The sequence below is a fragment of the Mus musculus genome, chromosome 17 (assembly GCF_000001635.26).
Source record: "Mus musculus strain C57BL/6J chromosome 17, GRCm38.p6 C57BL/6J".
NCBI classification, from domain to species: Eukaryota; Metazoa; Chordata; class Mammalia; order Rodentia; family Muridae; genus Mus; species Mus musculus.
Window position 1 is genome coordinate 35,916,488 of NC_000083.6, and position 23,787 is coordinate 35,940,274.

The following is a 23,787-nucleotide window of genomic DNA, read 5'->3' on the forward strand; positions in this document are numbered from 1 at the left end:
AAGCGTCAAGGGGCGGGGTCCACAGACGCGAATTTAAACTGCGTCACAATCGAACCAGCCTTCAAAATTGCATTTCTCCCGGACCAGTCACGATGAATCCTAGATTCCATGGTTAGTGTCTAACATGAAAGCAGATTTGATTGCGATTTTAACCAGGGTGCTCCCAGTGCGCATGCGTCGGGCCGTTTCGGCCAACCGAGGGCGACCCCGGGTCGCCGGAGCGGAAGTGGTGGAGGCAGAGGAAAGGGAGGTGCCGGACGCGGCGATCACGCGCTGGCGTAGAGGTGATAGCAAGGAGACGGAAGAGGGGAACCGAGGGAAGGGGGCTTCGGGAAGGTGGAGGAGGGACGTCCAATCCGCGGGCGACCCGGCTCGCACGCTGGCCAATCAGAGTTCGCCTCGCGCACAATGTGTCCCGGCGAGGGCGGTTCTCCATCACGTTAGGGTGCGTTGGGCGGTGGCCGGGTATAAAAGACTCCGCCCGAGCGGGCGGCCGCCATTCTGGGGTTCGTTTAGAGGTAAGTTTGGGTGCTCCGTCGCTTTGGAGGGTAACGTTTTGCCGAGAGCGGGCCGGGGGAACGGGGTGGTTTCGGATTTAATGGGCAGCCACGTTTTTCCCTAATGCGGCTGCGTCCTGCGACAACTTTGAAACGTTTAAAGGCGACCCGTACTGATTACACCTTCCTCCTTTTGTGTTCCTTTTACCCCAGGTTGAATTTTCTCGGAGAAAGACAGGCCGGCCATCAGGAAAACAAACAAGCCTCAGCAACATCTAAACCCTTGAAAGGATCCTGAGAGGGGGGAAAGGGAAATCAGCCACCAGCCCAACCACTCGTGTCTTCTGCCCCTCCCCACCTATCTTGCCCACCCCACCAGCCCACGCTGCTTGGGACTTGAGATCTGTGGCCGAAGGACCGTCACCACATAACTTCAAAAATAATCAACCACCTTCCCTGCCCAAACCTACCCAATCTCACTCATCCAGCATTTCCGTTTTGGAATCCACTCAGACTTTTTTTTTCAACGACCCCCTCTCCCTAAATGGAGTTGGGCGGGGGGGAAATGAAAACTGAGTTGGTCTTTACTTTTTTTAAAAGAGACTTTTTGATCCAATGAGGCCCCACAAGTAACTGAGTTTGGGTCCTGGTTGGTTGCTTTATTTTTTTTCCTCCAAAATTTTACCCCTCCCCCCTGAGCCCGAGGTGCTGACGTCGCAAAAAAATTGGATAGTAAGTGTCGAATTTTCAAAAACCAGCCTTGAACAAGAAATCAACGTTTCCCGTTGTGAAACCAAAAATAATGAGAGGAAGAAATGAGACCATAGAACAAATGTAGAGTACTGGAGAGAAGGACCAATCGGGTCTCTTAAATCTCCATTAAAGGTCCTGTGGGTCTAAACAGTCTTTGTTCTCTCTCCCCTACCACCTGCCTCTTCCCTGCTGTGGAGCAGGCAAGGGAGAGGGTGAAGGGAGGGCCAGCCAGTGAGGATTTTGACGGTTAACCCTTGATAATCCAGCAGATTTCCAGACTGCCAGAGCATAAGCCTTTGCGATAATAAGGAGGAATGGTTACCTTCCTCTGGTTAGCAGTCTTCAAAAGGGTTAATGAGCTCACATACAAAAGATGGTGGATCTTGTGGCCCAGAAGTCCCACTTCTTTGTGTGTGAGACAAGCAGAACGCCTTTCAATTTGCCAGATTAATAAGCAATCTGTACATAAAGATTGCAGGGTAAGGAGATGGGCAGAGAAATATTAGCTGGCTATGTCTTTAAAGTGACTGTTAAATCCTCTCTATTTTAATGTAATTTGCTTGGGATATATTGTGTGGTTAAAATAGGTGGCAATCTAGGAATAAAGATTGCAAGACACTTAAATTTAGGGCAAAAATCATAGTAACAAGTACATACAATAACATTTGGGGAGGTAAAGAATGTCTTGTGATTGTTTCAGCTTGCATAGGTTATTTAAAGGCAAAAGTGATTAACATTTTAACTTGATACTTTTTTAGTGGGTGGTGGATACAGCTAAGAGGGTGGAAAGGTTGGGAAATGTGGAACTCAGGAGTATAATTTTAAAAGCCATTAGTGCATTTGAATGCTATCTTTCTAGAAGATTGTGTCGTTAAAAGATTTTTTTTTTCCTCCCTGCTTCAAATATGGCGACTTTTCCTTGCTTGTCCTTTTGTCTTGCAAGCGGCGTTGCAGGTTGTGTCTTGACCCATTTTTCTCCTGTCCTCCCCCCTCGGTCCTATTTGTTGAGGGGTCCAAGTCCTACCACTTGGCTTTTGTAGGGAGGATTGGGATGGTCGGCGGTAGTAAGTTGAATTTTAGTTGCAAATTCAGATTCTTATCCCGCAGAAAATTGTATATTAATTGATTTTATTTTCAGTAATAGGCTCTTAAACTGATTTAAGATAGGTCAAGTTGAGGGTGGTGGTCAGAGGGATGGCTTCTGTTTGTTTTTTGTTTTTGTTTTTTTAACTTAGTGCCTTACAGTGTTAAGTAAAGCTACCGGCAGATCTGCCCGGCCTTTTAAATTTTGAATCTTCTCCATAACAAAATGGCGTCCCTCTCCTTTGTTTTTCTCCTTTGCCAGTCAGCTTAGGGCTTCCCTAGACGCTTGGTCAAGGGGGTGGAGCCACCGTGAAAGGTGATGTAATCAGCTTGCTTCCTCTGAAGACTCCGCCCCCAAGCAGCTGTCTTCTCTCCCTTTGCAGATTGCTGTTGGGGAGAATACGTTTTGGGTTTTTTTTTTTTTTTTTTTTTTTCTTGTTTCTTTTATCTTATATGATAAATCTTCCAGGGATAAAAGCTTAATGAGCACTAGGGATGGAGGCTGTCCAGGTCCTTGTGTATGTAGCTCTAGGTTTTGTGTTAAAAGTCAGCCCATTGCCTTGGTTTCACCTTCCACTCATCACAACTGCTTGGACCTATTCCGTGCTTCAGTGGACAGGGGTGGAAAAAAGCTCAACCCCGACTGCTTTAGAGAGACTTGGGCAAGACGCAGGGCCTGAGGGAACTGCAGTGTGCCATGCTGTTCAGGAAGGGTCCTTACACTACCTGGGTATTGGTTGCTTTGTAACAGTCTGGGGAAAGGGTGGGTACTGGTAGGACTTTCTTGTAAACCATCCTTATTCTCACCTCTCAGTTTGGGGATAAACTCTTTGTGCTCAGTGCCATCACCTGCAGTTGCTTAGTTCCTGTATGTTGGCACTAGGATGAGAAGTGAATCTTTAGGAAAGGAGGCTGCAGTTTAAACTCGAGGCAGGGGGAGTCAAGCTACGGTTTCTGGTAAGCAAAACATTTCTGGTATTACATTTCACAACCTTTCTTTTTCCCAAAGAGCCACCTTTTCGAATTTCTTTTTTCCTTCCTTCCTAAAAAGAAATTCTGTTAAAGCATCGAGGAAAGGAATGTCCTCTTTTCCTCCCTGCTGAGTGCTGGGGCTGCCGTGCATGTTGCGAGCCACGCCCTCCAGGGCAGTATTGGGTGTCTGGTTCTTTATCTCTTTCCCCAGCTTTTTCAAAGTCAAGTCTTTGACAGTTTCTTCATATACTTTTCATTTTTTATTTTAAGTCCTGGGTGGAGTTTCTAGACAGAGTTTATAAGCCTTTTGTCCTGCTGTCCTACCGTGACTTGGGTACAGCAGGGCTCATTTTCTGCTGGGTGTGGATTCTCATTATTGCTTGGACTTCTGATTGAATGGGAGGGCCTCTTCCACATGTCTATTTACCACACGTCTTTTTTATCTTTTAAGCAGTTTGCCAGGTGCCTCTGCAGTGCACCTACCTTGGGATCTGAATAGTCCACCACTGGGTCCTGATGTCTAGTGAGCAGGGATTAGTAAAAAGGCCTTAGGTGGGAGGTGAAAAATGCAAGGCTCTCTATTTCTAGGGAACCTTGGAGAACCTGAGTCTTACAGTGGCCAGAATTCTAGGGCCAGGGTGGTGGATGTAATTTTGTGTCTTTATTGAAAGCCAAATACTTTAAGAAGTTTAAAAGATTTTCAAAATAAAGGTGAGGGAAGCACAGGGCCTCACCATGCAAGGTGACCCACTTGAGACAGTCCACTCACTGTCATAACAGGAAGCTCTTGAGACACTGAGGGAAGACAGCCCAGGGCAGAACAAAGAAGAGCTGGCGCTTCTTTTCCCTCTTGTTAGAAGACTTTTTTAAAAAGTAGCCTGGCTTGCATGGACCTTGTTTTCTGAACAGCTTCAGGATGCAGTTGTGGTAGATGTTTAGTGACTAGCCAGGATTGATGGTTTCCCACCATTTTAAACCAAGTAACCCTCAACTCAAATTCACTTTGAAGTTGGATAGGAATTTAGGATCTTTAGTAAGAAGTGTAGAACATTCCCCAGCACTTAGAAGGTGGAGGTACGTCCATCACAGGAGATGTTCCCTTGTCTCCGTTTGTCTGTGCCCTTCATGGAGATTAGCAGCTGGCTAACATAAAAAAAGAAAAAGAAAAAGAAAACATGACCTGAGTTCTTTATGGTTACAGCAAGTTTCCTCAACTTGTAACTCCAGAGCAGGAGCGGGGAATACTTGAGCGCTATCCCTGCCCACTATGGTCACAGCATTATTGGGCCTTCACCACAGACCTGCTCCAAGCATGATGGATTCTTTGTTCCCACTGGAAGACCTTACAGTTTGCCTGTGAAAATAAGAGACCTAGGTTGTAAGGACCTGGGGTCCCTTATAAGGAGTAAATAATACTGAAGAAAAGGCACTGAGAACATTCACATTTTACTGTGAGGAGACAAGTTCAGCCATCCTGCCCAGTGTACATAACAGTGGGAAACAGCATCTTAACATTCCTGTTTTGTCCCCAGCTTCCTTGGCTATTGTGCCTTTTTATTGTTTATATAAGCGGGAATTTTAAAGTACCAAGGCCCCATTTCCAGCAGAGGGCACTAGACATGGCTCAGCTTTGTACAATGGTAACAGTTTCTCTAAAGGCTGTCCCCTGCCTTGTCTGCCTATTGAATGGGGGGGACATTAGAGTCAGGCCTATTAGTTCATAGGTAGAGGCACAAAGGAAATATATTTACTTAGCTCTGGATTTCAGTCAGCTGTGTCAGAGGGATGAAGTAATGTTTAATTCAAGACTTGTCAAATTTCATACATATTTATTTGGGGTTCTGTTAGATTTATGTGAGTATAAAACACTTTAAAACTCTACTCTAGCTTGGATATATGTATTTTTACCTTGGGCCCATTCATCCCTTTGCCAGTCTAACAGATCTGTTATATACCTGGGGCTTCTGCAGATCACTGAGGACACAGGAAGAATTCCTCTCTCAGTGTACAGATGGCCACACATGAGTGGATTTGCCCCCTTAACTAGTAAACATTTCCACTGTTGAATGTTTTTCTCCTCTGACCTCAGGTTTCAGGGTATTGGGCGACAGCAGGTTAACAAGTTTTGCTCAGTGTTCAGCACTTGCCTGCGTCTCCCCGTTGAGCCCACAGGCAGCAGTCTCTATTCTAGAGACTGCTGCCACCCTCCTTCGTCAACACCTCCTACTTGCTGCTCTTGCTGCTGCCCTGAGTTATTAGGAAGTCCACATTTAAAGCTGACTTTTTGTTTGTTTGTTTTAAACTCTTTAAATTTTTATCTTGTTTTATCTGGAGAATCACTCTTGTCTAACAGCCTCTTTACCCAGGTTAAACATGTCTAAGCCAGGAAAACAGTTCTTTTTTTCACATCTTACTTTTCTGGTTTGTCTGGGGGGGGGGGGAAACTGATTTATATTGTAAGAATCTTATCTGTAGGAAATACAATGATTTTTGTTTAAGACTTTTCACCCTTGGGACTGCCTTGTTTCTGTGAGGTGCAGGATGCAGAGGGCTCTCACCTTTTTCCTGTCCCTTTGGGCCTGGCCATCTCAGCTGCTGAGGAGGCCTGTACTTTTGTTTCCCAGAAGCGAGTGCTGATAGAAGTATGACTTAAAACCCCCAGTCAGAACCATGGCAGCTCGAATTCTCTCTCTGTAACTGTAGAGTGGCTTCTTATTCATGGAAGGAGTGTAGTGTTTAACTCACTCCTGTCCCAGCCTGGTTTGAAGTGGTGTCTCACTTCCCCCGTCTTCACCTTCATTACTTTTGGTTCCTAGTTTCTGGTTCTCAATTTGGGGCTTGTCTTGGGAGTCTTGGAGAGTGGTGAGTCTTGAGGGCAGGAAAGGGTCAGGTTTGCATCTTTGCTTCTGAAACCACAAGCCAAGTTTCTCTTGAACTTTGGAACAATAAACACTTGTTTGGTGTTTGGCCAGTGAGTAGCCTTATTCAGGGCCCATGAGAGCCTCCTGCCTTTCTTCAGTCCAAGAGCTTCTCTTGGCTCCCCGGGGAAGGGCTCTGCTCAGGACCCCGCTGTTTTCTCATCCACCACTTGAGCTGACTTCTCCCACCTGTGATTATGACTCTTAAGCAGCCAAGATAAAGGGAATTGATTTCTGGAGAGAGAATGATTGATTGTTAAGTTTTTTACCCAGATACCTAGGGTCGTCTTAGTTATCTTAGGAAGCTACAGCTGCTCACCTCATCAAATTACCAGCAGCTAACTGGGGACAGGACCTTCTTAGAAGTATGAAGAAGTGAGCAGCTTGCATGGGTCTTCATTAGCCCCACTCTTAAGTTGTCAAGGCTATTTTGTGAGCACAGATCTGATGTTTCTTACCTAGAAAATAGTACACATGAACACACATGAGTCACTGAGTCTTAAATGTGCTGATGGGATTTATTAGAGGGGTAAGTTAGTGGGGGCCTTTCCTTGCCATCCATTTATCCTGGTTTGTTTTGTTGTTCTTTTACCTCAGAAGCCACCATCATGGGTTCAGGTCCCATAGACCCCAAAGAACTGCTCAAGGGCCTGGATAGCTTCCTTACCCGGGACGGAGAAGTGAAGAGTGTGGATGGAATTTCCAAGATCTTCAGGTGAGTCTGTGCCCTTCTTAGGTTCCACATCAGTAGAGGAGGCCTCATGCACTGCAGTTGGAATGAGAGAGCAGTGATCTCTTGGCTGCTGGCCATGATGGAAGCTGGGGGTTTGGTCCATAACCCCGAGTGTCTTGGGGTGCTATCAGGGGAGCATAGGACAGAATCCTTGGCTTGGTTTTGGGCCATGTCATTTCCTTCCGAGATCCTTAAACTTTTCCAGAGAAAAGCAGTCTTAGATTATAAAGGGAAATGTGTGAACCCTGACTCCTCCTGGAGGCAGTTGTTTCTGTGTGTTGACACAGGAAGGCTGCTCTCCCAGGTGGCTCGGGTACCTGCTATCCTCCCCTGGGTTTTTATATGACTCTAGATTCATTCCATAATTCTAGAAATCTGGTGTCTACATCTTGGAGCAAAGAATGTCATCAGGGACTCCAGGACTCCTAAGATTAGAGTCTTATGCTGTAGGAGATTAGCTGGCATGGCGCCCTCTCTGTGCCTGTCATCCTAGCTCTCAGGAGGGGAGGCTAGCCTGGGCTAATAAGACCCTGACTCTGAGATGTGAATACTAGTAATACTCAAAGCAGATTATCTATCTGCTCCTCTCCTAGTCTAATGAAGGAGGCACGAAAGATGGTGAGTCGGTGCACGTACTTGAACATAATCCTGCAGACCCGCGCTCCAGAAGTGCTCGTCAAGTAAGTGCAGTGCGGGTGACTGGACTGGAGGCTGTGATGGGAGACTGGTCTCTGGGCATGGGAGCTTGCTAGTTCTGAAACCAAGGAAGGCTCACCATATTCTGTTCCCACCTGCCCACAGGTTTATTGATGTCGGTGGCTACAAGCTTCTGAACAACTGGCTAACATATTCAAAGACCACCAACAACATTCCTCTCCTACAGCAGATTCTGCTGACTCTGCAGCACCTCCCGCTCACTGTGGACCATCTCAAGCAGGTATCTTCAGGCTTCATTACCCACAGTTCCTCTCTGGGCTAGCATAGCTGAAGAAAAGCTCCATTCAGTCCTGATGGGTGGCAGTCTGGAATTTGTGAGGTGGAATAGCAGAGGGAAATGGAAATTTTGAAGTGGAGGACTCTGTGGATTTATCTCCGTTATTAGGCATGTGCTTTCTCAGATCTGAACCTCAGTTTCCCATCTCTATAATGGGAATCAGTCCAGTGGCTCATGCCTTTAATCTGCTTGGGAGGTAGAGGCAGGTGGATTTCTGTGGGTTCAAGGTCTACCTTACCTACATAGTGAGCTCCAGGCTACCCAGGGTTACAAAGATCGACCCTTTTTCAGAAGATAAAGTATTTGCAGGCTTTGGAGCAGGTTGAAGTATGGCTGTGCAGTCAAGAGGTGGGATGGTTAATGCTGAGTGAGCTCGGCTTATTCCTCTGTTGACCCTTCTGCCTTTTCCTTCTCTCACAGAACAACACAGCAAAACTAGTGAAGCAGCTCAGCAAGTCAAGTGAGGATGAAGGTGTGTGTCAGAGTCCGGCCTGGCCCGGCCTCACTTGCTCGCTCTCTCTCTCTCTCTCTCTCTCTCTCTCTCTTTCTCTCTCTCTCTCTCTCTCGGAGGCTGCTGCTGGCTGCCTTACTGCCTCCTTTACTGGCTGTCCTTTCATTTTTGCTTGCTCAGCCCTGCTTCCCTCCCTCCCTTTTTCTGTGTCTTTCTGAGAGACAAACTTTCTCTGTGTAGCCCTGGCTGTCCAGGGACTCACTATGCAGACCAGGCTGGTCTCGAACTTCCAGCTTACTTGCCTCTGTCTCCAGAGCACTAGAATTGAAGGTGTGCCACCACGCCCAACTGGTGATCCCTTTCCATTCCAAATGAAACTTATTTTTTACATGGAGTATGCCTACTGGGAAACATTTCTGTAGGAGTGGGGTTTTGCTGTTGTTTATTTGATGTGGCATCCCTTTGTATGGCCTTGGCCGACCTGGAACTCACTTGGTAGACCAGGTTTGCCTCAAACTGGTCTGGCCTTAGAGACTGGACTGGCTGTGAATCCATGGCAGTCCTTTTGAGTACTGGATTAGAGGCATGAACCAAGATACCCAGCTTACAAGACTTATCTATTCTGATAAAAATACAGATTTATCCCTATGTTTAATGAAAATGGTCATTCAAGACCTTTAATATCAGGGGAGCTTGTGAATGTGTCAGGAGTTCTTCACTGTGATGAACTATCCCTTAAGGCAGGCAAGGGACCCACTTTACTTTAAATCACATTACTGGCCTTTAGAGCTGTTTATCTGTTTCTGGGGAGGAAAGCCAGAGTACCCTGCATACTGAGTAAGAACTTAAGCATTGCCGGGCGTGGTGGCGCACGCCTTTAATCCCAGCACTTGAGAGGCAGAGGCAGGTGAATTTCTGAGTTTGAGGCCAACCTGGTCTACAAAGTGAGTTCCAGAGAAACCCTGTCTCGAAAAAAAAGGAAAAAAAAAAAAGAACTTAAGCATTAAATGGAAACTACACTCTAGCTTTCTACCCTTTTTAGTTTTATTCTCAATATTTGGTTCTTTGGAATACTGACATTTTCCAGTTTTATGATGTCTTTTGAGTGTCCTTAGTAACTGAGAGGACATGTCCCAGGCAGAGGAAGGACGCTCTCATTACCACTGTCTCCCTCATTTCTTCCCAGTTGGCCCTAGACTGCTTTCTCCCTTGAATAGAGGTTTTTTTTAAAAAAAATGTTTATGTATTTTTTTTTGCTGGAAATACTAAATTATTGCTAAATAAGTGGTTTTTCTCCCCCTTTTCACCTTCAGAGCTCCGGAAATTGGCATCAGTCCTTGTCAGTGACTGGATGGCTGTCATCCGCTCCCAGAGTAGCACCCAGCCTGCAGGTAAGGTCCTGGGCTCTTTACCTTAGACGGTAGCCCTTGGGTGTCTCGAGGCTGGTTCTTCACCTCTGACGATCTGTTTATCCAAATGAGACGCTTACCTGCTTTGTCTTTGTATAACAGAGAAAGATAAGAAGAAAAGGAAGGAAGAGGGGAAAAGTCGAACCACGCTTCCTGAGCGGCCTTTGACTGAAGTGAAGGCTGAGACCCGGGCTGAGGAAGCCCCAGAGAAGAAGAAAGAGAAGCCCAAGTCACTTAGAACTACGGCACCCAGTCATGCCAAGTTCCGTTCTACTGGTAAGGCTGTCAGCTGGGCTTTGCAGGACCATCACATGCACAGTCAGTGCCTCAGGCTAGGAGTTTGATTGCAGTGTCAAACTCTAGGAAGGAAGGCAGGCTACAGGAGAAGCTAAGGCACTTACTCAAGGCTAGAGCATGGAGAGGGCGGCCACAGGGAGGAACAGTAAGGGTTAAAGTCACCATGTCTCTCCTCAGGACTGGAGCTGGACACCCCATCTTTGGTGCCTGTGAAGAAGAACTCCAGCACTGTGGTTGTGTCAGACAAGTACAACCTGAAGCCCATCCCCCTGAAGCGGCAGAGGTATGGGCACTGGTGTAGGTTTCTAAGGAGCCAGGGCCTTTGGAAAGAAGTGGGAATTGGGAGATGTTTTTGACTGTCCTTTCTTTGCATCTGCAGTGCCACAGCTGCTCCAGGTGACGCTGCCCCACCTGCAGAGAAGAAATACAAGCCTCTCAACACAGCCCCCAATACCACCAAAGAAATCAAAGTGAAGATCATCCCTCCACAGCGTGAGTAGGCCTGGGGTGCACTCTGCACAGGGGAAGACTTGCCCTTGAGAACCGTCTTTTGCTTTGCCTTTGATGTCTTAGCATCTTAGGATTTTTGTACCTTTGAAAACTCCCCTTCCATCTTAGTCAGGGTCTCTATTCCTGCACAAACATCATGACCAAGAAACAAGTTGGGGAGGAAAGGGTTTATTCGGCTTACACTTCCACACTGCTGTTCATCACCAAAGGAAGTCAGGACTGGAACTCAGGCAGGTCAGGAAGCAGGAGCTGATGCAGAGGCCATGGAGGGATGTTCTTTACTGGCTTGCTTCCCCTGGCTTGCTCAGCCTGCTCTCTTATAGAACCAAGACTACTAGCCCAGAGATGGTCCCAGCCACAAGGGGCCTTTCCCCCTTGATCATTAATTGAGGAAATGCCTTACAGTTGTATCTCATGGAGGCATTTCCCCAACTGAAGCTCCTTTCTCTGTGATAACTCCAGCTGTGTCAAGTTGACACAAAACTAGCCCAGTACACCTTCCATAAGAGTCATGTCAGTTAGATAAGTTGCAAGAAGCAGTGCCCTCTCAAGTGATAAGCTTATCAGGCTTATCCTCGTGGCTGGACCCTCTGGTGGTTTCAGCAGCCTGCTTAATGAATTGTGAATTCTGTAATTGTTATAAAGTCATGGCTTTCTGCCAAAAGAAAGATGGAATAGTGGAAGTCTCCTGTGTGAGCATTGCTTCCTGGTCACTGGCCCCACTTGTGTTTCCTGGTTGGACTCTGCAGGCATAGGATTGTGAAGGAGGCATCAGTTCCTCTAATTCTACTTTTTCATTCTATAGCTATGGAGGGCCTGGGTTTTCTGGATGCTCTCAATTCAGCCCCTGTCCCAGGCATCAAAATTAAGAAGAAGAAGAAGGTACTATCGCCGACTGCTGCCAAGGTGAGTTTCCTTGGTAAGGGTACATGGGGTGCAGAGGCTAGGAGCTGTTGTGGGTGACAGCAAGGACTGCCTTCTGGGGTGAGCTAAGGTGGGACTGTTGGGCATTTAAGATCCAGCTCGACTTCCCTGGGTGTATTTTCAGCTCATTGGTTACTTTCTCTTTCATAATAGCCCAGCCCTTTTGAAGGGAAAACAAGCACCGAGCAGAGCACAGCCAAACCTTCCTCCCCAGAGCCTGCACCACCTGCTGAGCCCATGGACACGGACCGCCCTGGCACCCCTGTTCCCCCTGTTGAAGTTCCAGAGCTCATGGATGCAGGTAACTTACTGAGCCTGGGCTCAGGTCTTTTCTGAATGGTTGGATCTGTGGCTAAAACTAGTCTTGTTTACAGCCTCTTCAGAGCCAGGAGCTCTGGATGCAAAGCCTGTGGACAGCCCTGGAGATCCCAACCAGCTGACTCGCAAGGGCAGAAAGAGGAAAACTGTGACTTGGCCTGAGGAGGGCAAGCTGAGAGAGTATTTCTACTTTGAACTGGACGAAACTGAGCGAGGTAAGATGCCAATTCTCTGCAAGCCAGGGTTGGAGTCTGAGCAGGGGCAGTCTCACTTACTTGTCCTTTTGCCTTCTGCCTCCCCTGCAGTGAATGTGAACAAGATCAAAGACTTCGGGGAGGCTGCTAAGCGTGAGATACTGTCTGACCGACATGCTTTCGAGACAGCTCGGCGACTAAGCCATGACAATATGGAGGAGAAAGTGCCTTGGGTGTGTCCCAGGCCTCTGGTTCTGCCCTCACCTCTTGTCATCCCTGGAAGCAACAGCCAGGAGCGATACATCCAGGCAGAGCGGGAGAAGGGCATCCTTCAGGAACTCTTCCTGAACAAGGAGAGGTGAGGAGAGGTGTGCAGTGCCTGTGTGGTGGGGAAACAGGAAAGCACCACAGAGAGCCTAGGGGGGCAGCCAGGCACAGTGTTGAATGCCTTTAATGCCAGCATTCCAGAGGCAGAGGCAGAGGCAGGCGAGTCTGTTGTGAGTTCAAAGCCAGCATGATCTACAAAGTAAGTTTCAGGACAGCCAGAATTGTAGACAGAGAAACCTGTGTCAAACAAAAAAAGAAAAAGAGAAAGAAAACACCATCTTGAGGGTACTAAATTAATGTGATTATGGTCCCCTGTTCTCTTCTTTCTCCTTCACCTGCGGTGTTTGCGACAGTCCACATGAACCTGATCCTGAGCCATATGAACCCATTCCCCCAAAACTCATCCCCTTGGATGAGGTAAGTGGCTGTCACACTGTTGTGGGTGGGAAGCAGTGGTGGGCGCTCATGGGAGGATGCTGCTGTGCTGTTTTCTACAACCCTGATTTGTACTCGTCCGTGCTTAGGAATGTGCCATGGATGAGACTCCATATGTCGAGACCCTGGAGCCTGGAGGGTCTGGTGGCTCACCTGATGGAGCAGGAGGCTCCAAGCTGCCTCCAGTTCTGGCCAATCTTATGGGAAGCATGGGAGCTGGAAAGAGCCCCCAGGGCCCTGGAGGAGGCGGCATCAATGTTCAGGAGATCCTCACTTCCATAATGGTACGTGACACTCCCCACATTCTCTTCAGTCTTGTTGGATTTCAATTTTGTGAGAGAGGCTCACTGTGTAGCCCAGGCTGGCCAGGGACATCCTGCACCCTGTGCCTGGCTTATCCCAGTTCCTGTCTTGCATTTACATGCTAAGTTGTTGCTGACTCTCTCACCTGTGGTTTCTCTTGCTCACAGGGCAGTCCAAACAGCCACCCTTCAGAGGAGCTGCTGAAGCAGCCTGACTACTCAGACAAGCTCAAGCAGATGCTGGGTAATCCTGGGAGCAGCCCCAGGGCTGGGGAGGATGCTGGGTAATCCTCAGAGCCAGCCACTGGGCAAGCCATGGGAGGGGACAACAGGAAAGAGCAGGGCTCTGCCATGTGGATCTGAGGATAGTTGGGCACACTAGTGGGAAGCCATGCAATACTTGTAGACTTTGCCTCCTGATTGGTTTACTCCTGTTTCATTTACAGTGCCTCATGGGCTCCTAGGTCCTGGTCCTGTGGCCAATGGCTTTCCACCAGGAGGCCCTGGGGGCCCGAAGGGTATGCAGCATTTCCCCCCTGGTCCTGGAGGGCCCATGCCAGGTACGTGAGAAGGAATGAGTGGGGTTATGGCTTCATTTCAGCCTGGCAACAGCTAGGACTCAGCTTAGGAAACAGCAGTGCTAGAGTATAACGGACAACTGACTTTTTTTTTCTTTTTCTCTAACAGGTCCCCATGGAGGCCCTGGTGGACCAGTGGGTCCACGTCTCTTAGGTCCCCCACCACCTTCTCGGGGAGGTGATCCATTCTGGGATGGCCCAGGTGATCCAATGCGAGGTGGCCCAATGCGTGGGGGTCCAGGACCTGCTCCCGGACCATACCACAGAGGCCGAGGGGGTCGAGGAGGAAATGAGCCACCGCCACCACCTCCATTCCGAGGAGCCAGAGGAGGTCGTTCCGGAGGAGGACCACCAAATGGCCGAGGGGGTCCTGGTGGAGGAGGCATGGTTGGAGGTGGTGGGCACCGCCCCCATGAAGGCCCTGGAGGGAGCATGGGCAGTGGACATCGTTCCCATGATGGCCCTGGAGGGAACATGGGCAGTGGACATCGTTCTCATGATGGCCCTGGAGGGAACATGGGTGGAAGTGGTGGACATCGTTCCCATGAAGGCCCTGGACACGGAGGACCCCATGGACACCGACCACATGATGTCCCTAGCCATCGAGGCCACGACCATCGAGGGCCACCACCTCATGAACACCGTGGTCATGATGGCCATGGGGGAGGCGGCCACCGAGGGCATGATGGAGGCCACAGTCATGGAGGAGGTGAGGACATGCCCGAGGTCCCACATGCAGGACCTCAACATATCTGTGGGGCAGAGGGGGGAGGTGCAAAGGACAAGTTGTGGCTCCATCTCCTTAAGGCTCTCTATATACAAGGAAGGCAGTAACCACCTCCATCTTCACATCAACCCCCCAATACTGTGTATCTCTGAACACTTGGCCCCATTGCTCTGGATTGGGGTACGATGGTGATGGTGATCTCTTAGGTGTTTGTAACCATTCTGCCATTGTTCCCACAGACATGTCAAACCGCCCTGTCTGCCGACACTTCATGATGAAGGGCAACTGCCGCTATGAGAACAACTGTGCCTTCTACCACCCAGGGGTCAATGGGCCCCCACTGCCCTAGCCTGCCTGCCCTACCCGCACCCCTGTGGACTGCAGCCTTGCTCCTTCCACTTGGTTATGGCTTCTGTGAGGCCCACTGTCCTTTTCCCCAGCTGATGAGGAGCCGGCCCCCTCAGTTCCCACCTGGTTGGGTTTCTGGGGGTTTCTGATTCCTGGTGTGCATTGATGTACATAGTCCCCTCCAGTCTGGAGAGGAGAGAGACTGGACACACTCTAGATGCTGGACTGCTGAGACGGCTGGCTTCACTCTGTGAGGAGATTTGCCCTGTGCCCCAAACCCTTTCCAGTATTAGCCCCGCTGCCTGAGAACCTAAAGCTGGTCACTCTGGAGACCTCTGCTCTCCACATGCACACAGAACTAAGTGGGTCAGCTGCACTTAGGAAACCATCTAAGCTAAGCTCATTATCCTCACAGGGCGAGGGGGTGGTGAGGGGTACCATCTATCCCACTGCACTGCACTGCACTGCACTGAGGGCTCAAGCTGGCTGAAGCTGAGTTCTGGAACCACCCCCACTTGTGCCCCACATGGGCCAGTCACTGTTGAGTCCTTTCTCAAGAAAGACTGCAACTGTTACTTCCCAGGTCATCGTGGGTCTGCTAGGTTCAGTGATGGCACGTTCACATCTGTATCCAAGGAAGTTGTTATCTGGCAGAGGGGCATCCTGTAGTGTTGGGCCACTCCTGCCTACAGCGGTATTAGAGACTCCGTGAGACCAGCTTTCATTAACTTTAGCCGGGTACAGCGGGCCTGAAACACTACATGCACTGCCTTTGGGAGTGGGCCTGCTCCTTCCTTACCCCATGAGGAGCCCTGTCTGAGGCTTCCTGGGCAGACTCAGCAGTAGGGGCCCTTCCCAGTCGTCTCCTCCCCTTGTCTTGGCATCAGTTGTTTTCTATGAAAACAGTGGGTTGGTTTTGTGAAGGGTCTTGGGTTAGAACCACAATGGATTTGAGGAGTTTTTCTTTTGGTTTTGTATATTTTGTACATTAATAATAAACAGTGGAAAGAGAAGCAGCTCATTTAACCCCTGGTATGTTTCACTTCTTTTAGTAAAAGAAAAGCTAGGGCTGTAGAGCCTGCTTGGTGGCTCTGCTGGTTGGAGCAGTTGCAGAGGCCTGGGGTTCAATTCCCAGACCTCAAGTGAGAACTCCAGTTCTCAGGACATTGTGTGCTGGCTAGCTCACAAGGGTCAGGGGCAAATAAATCCCTGTTTTGGCATGCCTATGTTTATGATCTGAGTTACAGTTTGTGAAACCTTTTTCTTCCAACTTTGAAGAAATACTGAAATGCACCCATCATTTGTACTATTCTTCACAAAGCAAACAGGGATCCCATCACCCAATGCATTGAAAGTCACAGTCTTATTATAAATTGACTCCCTTGTCCAAGGGGGTCCAAGAAGTTGAGTGTTATTACTGGTCACGAGAATCTCTGGTGTTGTCCACACTGCTGGATGGATCAGTGGCGGGTCAGGAACATAGGCCCAGTGGACTTCACTGTGTGCAGGGATCGTCACCATCAGTAGGGGAATCGGCAGGAGCATGGAGTTGTTCCATTTGTTATACCTGCCTTTCTGGCAACCAATGAGCCCCAAGTACAGGGTCAGGTCCATGCCATTTGCCTGTCATAGGATCCTTCCACTACACTAAAGCATACATAGTGGAAGTGTGAGGATGCCAAAATTGCTCAGCTGCTGAATGTCCATGCACATCCAAATTTAATTTTGTTTTTTGAGACAGGGTTTCTCTGTGTAGCTCTGGCTGTCCTGGAACTCACTCTGTAGACCAGGCTGGCCTCAAACTCAGAAATTCGCCTGCCTCTGCTTCCCGAGTTCTGGAATTAACAAATTTAAAAAATTTAAGATAAAAAACATGATTTAAAATGTTTTGTGGTTTGGGGGGTATAACTCCCCTATTTTTATTTTATGAAGATATTGTTTTAAAGTTCCATGGGCCCGTTCCACAATGCCTTGTCCTTGAGGATTGTAAAGAATCCCAGTAGTATGAGTAATGTTAATTTTTTTGTTGTTGTTTTTTTTGTTTTGTTTTGTTTTTCGAGGCAGGGTTCCTCTGTATAGCTCTGGCTGTCCTGAAACTCACTTTGTAGACCAGGCTGGCCTCGAACTCAGAAATCTGCCTGCCTCTGCCTCCCAAATGCTGGGATTAAAGGCGTGTGCCACCACTGCCCAGCTCCATTATCTGTTTTAATCTGACTGGAAACACCCAGTATAGAAAAACAACTGTTAAACCCGGCATAGTGGCACAATTATTCGTGTATTTCTTTGGAGATAAAGAAAGATGAATCCACATTAATGGTTCCTTTTGCTAAAGGTGAAGTCTTAGCCAATTAATATCTTCTAACATCATTTAGAGTAAAATTCAATTCTCTTTTCTTACTTGAATTTTCTGTGCTACAATTTGTTTAGGATATAACTTCTGTTCCAAATATTGAAAAAAGAATTTGCCTTTGAATCTTTTCTGGAGCAACAACTACTCCAAAATTTTAAAACTCATTGTATAAGAGCAAAGCCTTGTAGTAAAATTCCATCAGAGGGATCAGCTAATAAAACATCCATATAATCAATAATATACACTGGAAGATTCAAAATCCTAACTTCTTATTACAATATATATATGGTTATATATAGTACATAGTACTTGATAATTAATGAGTGGGTTCCTTGCTTACGTGCTATACGTTTTTAAAGATTTATTTGTTTGTTTGTTTGTTTATTATATGTGAGTACACTGTAGTTGTCTTCAGACACCCCAGAGAAGAGGGCATCAGATCTCATTACGGATGGTTGTGAGCCACCATGTGGTTGCTGGGATTTGAATTCAGGACCTTCAGAGGAGCAGTCAGTGCTCTTAACCACTGAGCCATCTCTCCAGCCCAAGTCCTAACTTTTTGTATTGAAGCAGTAATAAAAATTTTTATATAATGTAGGGCTATTAGCCATTCCTTGAGGCAAAACTTTGCAATGATATTGCTTAATGGGTTCTTTAAAATTACAAGCAAGCTCACTAAAAGCAAACCCTTTACATCATCAGGATGCACAGGAATAAAGAGCAATCCTCCCAATCCATCATAATTCTGTGTGGAGTAGGCAGGCCAGACTGCAATGCCCCTAACACTCACAAACCCTGCAACAATCCCCACCTGCCACATTTTCTTTTTTTAAGATTTTATTTATCACTATATCTAAGTGCACTGTAGCTGTCTTCAGATGCACCAGAAGAGGGCATCCGATCTTATTACAGATGGTTGTGAGCCACCCTATGGTTGCTGGGATTTGATTGAACTCAGGACCTTGGGAAGTGCAGTCAGTGCTCTCCAGCCCCAAATTTTTTTCTTCGTTACAAATATGTGTGAGTAAGAATCCTGAGCCTGTGCTCGAATTTTAAGTTTCTCTTGTAACACCAGAGCACAACCACAATTTGGGGAAGCAAAACCTAATTTTAATAGTGTAAATAATCTGTTTCTTTAAAATTAACACCAAAAGCATTACTTCCACATTACAAAGTGTTTAAGTGTCTCCCTACTTTTGAACTGCAGTGAGGGAGCCTGGGTCATTCTGAGACGGTGGCCCAGAGCACACAAGAACTTTGAAAAGCAAAGCTCAGCCTCCAACAACCCACTCTCTCCAAAATCACCAGGTGAAGCACCTCCATGTGACAATGTTTGGTGAAGCACCTCCATGCGACAACATTCCTGCACACGAACACAAGACGGTGCAGCCTCCAATACCTCCAAGAGACAGACACTGCCCAAAATCCTACCTTTTATAAGTCTGGTTTCTAGGATAAGAATTACATAGAGTATTATCCAATTTAGGCGTATTTTGGGGGGGTGGGGTGGGGTTTCAAGACAGGGTTTCTCTGTGTAGCCCTGGCTGTCCTGGAACTCACTCTGTAGACCAGGCTGGCCTTGAACTCAGAAATCCGCCTGCCTCTGCCTCCTGAGTGCTGGGATTAAAGGCTTGAGCCACCACGCCCGGTTTAGGCATATCTTTAGAGACCTGTTTCCCTGGGTTGGCTCATGACACCTGTTGTCTGAATTTCTCCAACCGGGTTACCAGTTTTAAGTCAACTTTCTGTTACCAATGTTTTTCCTTTCCTTTCCTTTCCCTTTCCCCTTCCCCTTCCCCTTCCCCTTCCCCTTCCCCTTCCCCTTCCGCTTTGCTTTGCTTTGCTTTTCTTTCCCCAACTTAAAGGCTTTATTTGACACAAAATACAATATGGCTGCGGGAACACCAAATTCCAAAAACAAAGGAACGAAAAAGGACCATGGTTCTATCTAATGTATAATTAACAGGAAGTCACTAGACGAGTAACAGATGGGTACGCCTTGCAGGAGAGTCTTTCCTAATGCCCATACTTCTGGAACTCCCACTCTCTGTTGTCCAACGGACACACCTGCCTCTTTTTGAGCCATCGAGAGATGCAGTGGAAATGAAAAGCATGGTTGCAGACTCCCCATGCAACCGTACACTCTTCGGAAGTAGCTGACGCCTGGTTGGCCTGACATTCGATACAAAGATCCATAATGTGGTTCCTGCAGATGGCACAGTTATCAACCACAATGTTCCAGGCCCAGAGGGCCACAGCATTCCACTTTTTAACTTCAAAGCGCTTCTTGCCCGCGCCGCTGTTGGTGCCGCTGGGGGTATCCACATCCATCGCCGCCGCCATTTTGGAAACACACAGTCTGTCGTGTGACCACTGCGCCTGCGCACCAGCTCACTTTGTTACAAATTTCTAATCATACTCAATAACTTATAAGCCAATAATCTATAATCAAGACATGTAGAACATATTTATATTTTAAAACCGGTCAGAAACAAAAATGAAATGGCTACATACATTTACTTATTTAAACCAGATAAAATCCTTAATTTTTCTAGCTGTAATTTCAGGAGAGGAGCACCTTGACACCTGTTGAAACCAATAATTAGTCACAATAATAGCCACAGATTATTCCAGTTTCCTTACCATAGAACCTGAGAGGCTGCTGGCCCCTTTAAGACCAGCTTTTCAGAGAAGCCCCTGGCAGGGCTTCTCCAGCTGTGCAAGACTCCTAACTACAGGTGCAGGGCTCCAAAAGGCAACTGAGACTGTTTTGGTTTTTTGTTTTTTGTTTTTTTGTTTTTTTCTCTTTCTTTTTGAAGTGAATTAAAACTAACTCAAGGGCTGAATAGACAGCAGATAAAGTTTTAACCATTTTTTCTTTTGAACATGAAACACGGAACAACAAACAATCAAGCCATAAAAGGAAAACAGATTTAACATAAAACAGTCAGTTTGGATGGACTGGCACGCCAAGGACAGACAATAGACAGAGAGGGAAGAGAATTAGATGTCCTAAATGGACCCAGATGTCCTACCTAAGAGACCCAGAACCAAGCATTCCTCCGGTAGGAGCCAGAGAGGGGGCAGGAGGTCTCCCGACCTCCTCTTGTCCCTCGAAGAGTTCTGAAACAGCTTACGTTCATTTTCCTTCTCTTTTGCCAAATCGTCCCCAGATAGTCGGAGAGGACTGCTTTTCTCAAACCCGGTCTCAGGGGGCAGGAGGTCTCCCGACCTCCTCTTGTCCCTCGAAGAGTTCTGAAACAGCTTACGTTCATTTTCCTTCTCTTTTGCCAAATCGTCCCCAGATAGTCGGAGAGGACTGCTTTTCTCAAACCCGGTCTCTCGTGTCTCAGGTGTAAACTAGCTCTAGTCAGGGTCCAAAGGCTGAAAGCACCTATAAGAATTACCTTCTCTTCTCTAGATTTTAGCATAGCTCTAAACACATACACAAATCACATTTTTAAAATTAATTTATTTAATATATGTAAGTACACTGTAGCTGTCTTCAGACAGCCCCAGAAGAGGGCGTCTGATTTAATTACAGATGGTTGTGAGCCACCATGTGGTTGCTGGGTTTGAACTCAGGACCTCTGGAAGAGCAGTCGGAGCTCTTAACCACTGAGCCATCTCTCCAGTCCCACAAAACATATTTTACCTTTACTCTGGCCTTCTACAAGGTTTATTCACCGCTGGCCCAAATCCTCTTTACTTTCTTTGGCACGTGCTTCCAGTTTCTGCGATGTCCATCACTGTATCCCGCTTACTGGAGCTCCAACGTTGGGGAGCCACCTGACCAAGCTCGCTCAGTCAGTCAACAGGTTCTCTACTGCAGGAGTGAGGATTAAAAAGAAAAAAGACAGACAACATTGTCGCATGACCTCAGTCCATTCTGAGACTGAAGGCAAATTTAATTTTCCCAATCTGCTTTTTATGCCATTTTAATTACATGCAAGTATTAAAGGCGAGCAGTACAAAAGGAACTAACAACAACAATAGTCAAGGAACAAGCAAGACAATAAGCACAAAGCCCCATGATCACTCCGGTGATGCTGTTTCTAAGGATGATCAAGATATCTGAGCCTACTTCTTTGTTCTACCCTAAAAACAGATTCTTACTTCCTTGTCCTTGGCCAATGTCATACTCCTGCCAAGCGGCACCCCAAAAGGTTTTCCACAAACTAAGATGGAAGCAGCTAGGGGATGATGGCCCTGACTGGGTGAAGTTCACCAGAACCATCTAAGGGGTTTGCAGGTATCTTGACATTGTTATTCCTAATAGTGACCACATGGGGGCAGCAACCATCCAGCCCTCACAAACACACAGGCCCACCTTGTGGGAGACCAAACTGCCTGTGGTCACAGCTTTCCTTAACTTCTTCAAGACTCCCATCACTTCAACTTTTTTCTTGTCTCCAACAAGCAGAAGACCCTTTACAGAGAGCTCAATGTTTTCCCTATGTTTTAACTTTTGAGGAAGCTCAGAGTTGAGTGCCTGCTTCTCTTTCACAGGACTAGATCAGTTCTCAGCACCCATATTAGATGGCTCACAGCTATAGAGAATCTGAAGCCCTCTTTGGCCTTTGCACCTTCCCCCCGTGTGCATACATACAGATACATAAACAAAAATGGGAATTAAAAAAATATATATTTTATTTATTTATTTATTTATTTAGGTTTTTTGAGACAGGGTTTCTCTGTATAGCCCTGGCTGTCCTGGAACTCACTTTGTAGACCAGGCTGGCCTCAAACTCAGAAATCCTCCTGCCTCTGCCTCCCAAGTGCTGGGACTAAAGGTAAAGATTTATTTATCATTATTTTACATTAAGTGCACTGTAGCTGTCTTCAGACACCACAGAAAAGGGCATTAGATCTCACTAAGGGTGGTTGTGAGCCATCATGTGGTTGATGGGATTTGAACTCAGGACCTTCAGAAGAGCAGTCAGTGCTCTTACCCTCTGAGCCATCTTGCCAGCACCCAAAATGAGAAATTTTTAAATTAAAAAAAGCTGGGTAGTTGGGCAGTGGTGGCACATGTCCTGGAACCAGCACCATCTCTGGTTCCAGGGATTCCACCTTCTTCTGGTCTCACTGGGCACCCAACTGGTGCAGAACTATGTATGTAGGTAAAATACCCATATAGAAAATAAAATGGAGCCGGTCAGTGGTGGTGCATGCCTTTAATCCCAGCACTTGGGAGGCAGAGGCAGGCAGATTTCTGAGTTGGAGGCCAGCCAGGGCTACACAGAGAAACCCTGTCTCAAAAAACCAAAAATAAATAAATAAAATGAAAAAAATTTGGTGGATTTTGTTATCTATTTGTTTATTAAGATCTCTCTATGTGACCCTGAATGTTCTGGAGCTCACTATACAGACCAGACTGGCCTCAAGCCTACAGAGATCCTATCTCTGTCCCCTCCCCAGTGCTGGATTAAAGGTGTTGTCAATCATACTCAGACTAAATTGAAATTAAAAAAAAAAAAAAAGAGTTATTACCAAGTCCTGCTGTCTCTGCTCAGGACAGCTAGCCATTGGCCTGATGCTGCAGCTTGACAAACTTCAAGGCCAGACTGGTCTACAGAATGAGTTCCAGGGCACCCAAGGCTACACACACACACACACACACACACACACACACACACACACTCTCCAAATAAATATTTTCAGGTCTCAGGGTTCTGAGGAGCTCCCACCCACTGTGAGTGCCTTTCACTTGCAAATGTGTGAAACCTCTCCTCCCTTACAGAAGAGCTTCCTGGCATCTGTCTCAGCTCTACCCCTCTCCCCTTTACCCAGTACCTAGCACAAAGATGAAGCCAGGGTCAGTGAGGTTGCTCGCTCAGTGAGTGAGGTGCCTGCTGCCAGACCTGGCGACCTGAGAGGTTGATCATGTGGTGGAAGGAGAGAGATGATTCCTGAAAGTTCTCTGACTTTCCTGGATACACACCATGATGTGCATTCCCCTCATCCAATAGATACATGTGGATGTACAGATGAAAACTAGATCAACCCAGGTTCTCCAACATTCTAGCATCCCATCTCAACCCCCAGGCAAGCACCCCATGAAGTCCTGTGGCTCTTGACTCTGCTCACTCCCCCCCCTCCCCCCCAGCCATACCTGGCTCCTTCCGTCTTCTAACCTGCCAGTTGGATAGCTGTTCTGCACCTACAAACCTACTTAGTGTCTTGAGATCCCTTCTTAGGGACTCCTTCCCATTCCTTCTTGCCTTCGATGCCTGTCTCCCCTTGTTTGTCAGAGACTAGGAGCAAACTCCTCTATTAGCACCAGCGAGTCTTGGCCCTTGTAACAAACCTTCCAGTGCTACTGAGCCGCTTAAACACTTTTGTTTGTAGGCCAAGTGGTGATGGCAGCAAATAAATACCTTTAAGGCCAGCAATCCCAGGCAGAGGGAGGCGAGAGGATCTCTGATCTGAGTTCAAGGCCAGTCTGCTTTACAGAGTGAGTTACAGGATAGTCAGGGCTACACAGAGAAACCAGGATTCAAAAAAAAAAAAGTTTCTAAAGATGTGGTTTGAATAAGAATGACCTCCATAGTCACCAGGGAGTAAAACTATTTAAAAGGTCTAAAGGATTAGGGGGTGTGGCCTTGTTGGAATAAGTATGTCACTGGGAGTGGACTTCAAGGTTTTAAAGGGCCCAGTACCTTTT

The 23,787-nt window shown here is 47.1% G+C and overlaps 1 protein-coding gene, 1 non-coding gene and 1 pseudogene across 7 annotated transcripts; 2 read left to right on the forward strand and 1 right to left on the reverse strand.

The window, feature by feature from the left end:
- The first annotated feature begins 24 nt into the window (after positions 1 to 24).
- Ppp1r10 (protein phosphatase 1, regulatory subunit 10) lies at positions 25 to 15,796 on the forward strand. Of its 6 annotated transcripts, none has more exons than XM_006524617.2 (20): positions 25 to 111; positions 711 to 1,229; positions 6,821 to 6,938; positions 7,550 to 7,636; positions 7,758 to 7,893; positions 8,371 to 8,422; positions 9,715 to 9,792; positions 9,913 to 10,086; positions 10,285 to 10,390; positions 10,487 to 10,599; positions 11,423 to 11,523; positions 11,695 to 11,842; positions 11,916 to 12,074; positions 12,165 to 12,411; positions 12,734 to 12,797; positions 12,905 to 13,099; positions 13,286 to 13,361; positions 13,564 to 13,677; positions 13,805 to 14,404; positions 14,662 to 15,796. In XM_006524617.2, exons 3-20 carry the CDS (start codon positions 6,832 to 6,834, stop codon positions 14,769 to 14,771), a joined length of 2,667 nt encoding a protein of 888 aa, XP_006524680.1. In that variant the 5' UTR covers positions 25 to 111; positions 711 to 1,229; positions 6,821 to 6,831; the 3' UTR covers positions 14,772 to 15,796. The 6 variants fall into 6 exon arrangements, with proteins under 6 accessions (XP_006524680.1, XP_006524682.1, XP_006524679.1 ...); XM_006524619.3 differs by lacking the exon at positions 25 to 111 and adding an exon at positions 209 to 284; XM_006524616.3 differs by lacking the exon at positions 25 to 111 and adding an exon at positions 284 to 518.
- Mir1894 (microRNA 1894) lies at positions 1,402 to 1,482 on the forward strand. Its single transcript, NR_035445.1, has one exon. It is a non-coding gene; the product is annotated as a microRNA 1894 (primary transcript).
- On the reverse strand, positions 18,975 to 19,518 carry Rbx1-ps (ring-box 1, pseudogene; annotated as a pseudogene).

What these genes read in the sequence shown, in the direction of transcription:
- Ppp1r10 (XM_006524617.2), top strand. Translation starts at nt 6,832, where the DNA reads ATGGGTTCAGGTCCCATAGACCCCAAAGAACTGCTCAAGGGCCTGGAT. An exon ending in CTGTGGACCATCTCAAGCAG is followed by an intron (nt 7,894 to 8,370) that starts GTATCTTCAGGC and finishes CTTCTCTCACAG; the next exon opens with AACAACACAGCAAAACTAGT. An exon ending in AGATCCTCACTTCCATAATG is followed by an intron (nt 13,100 to 13,285) that starts GTACGTGACACT and finishes TCTTGCTCACAG; the next exon opens with GGCAGTCCAAACAGCCACCC.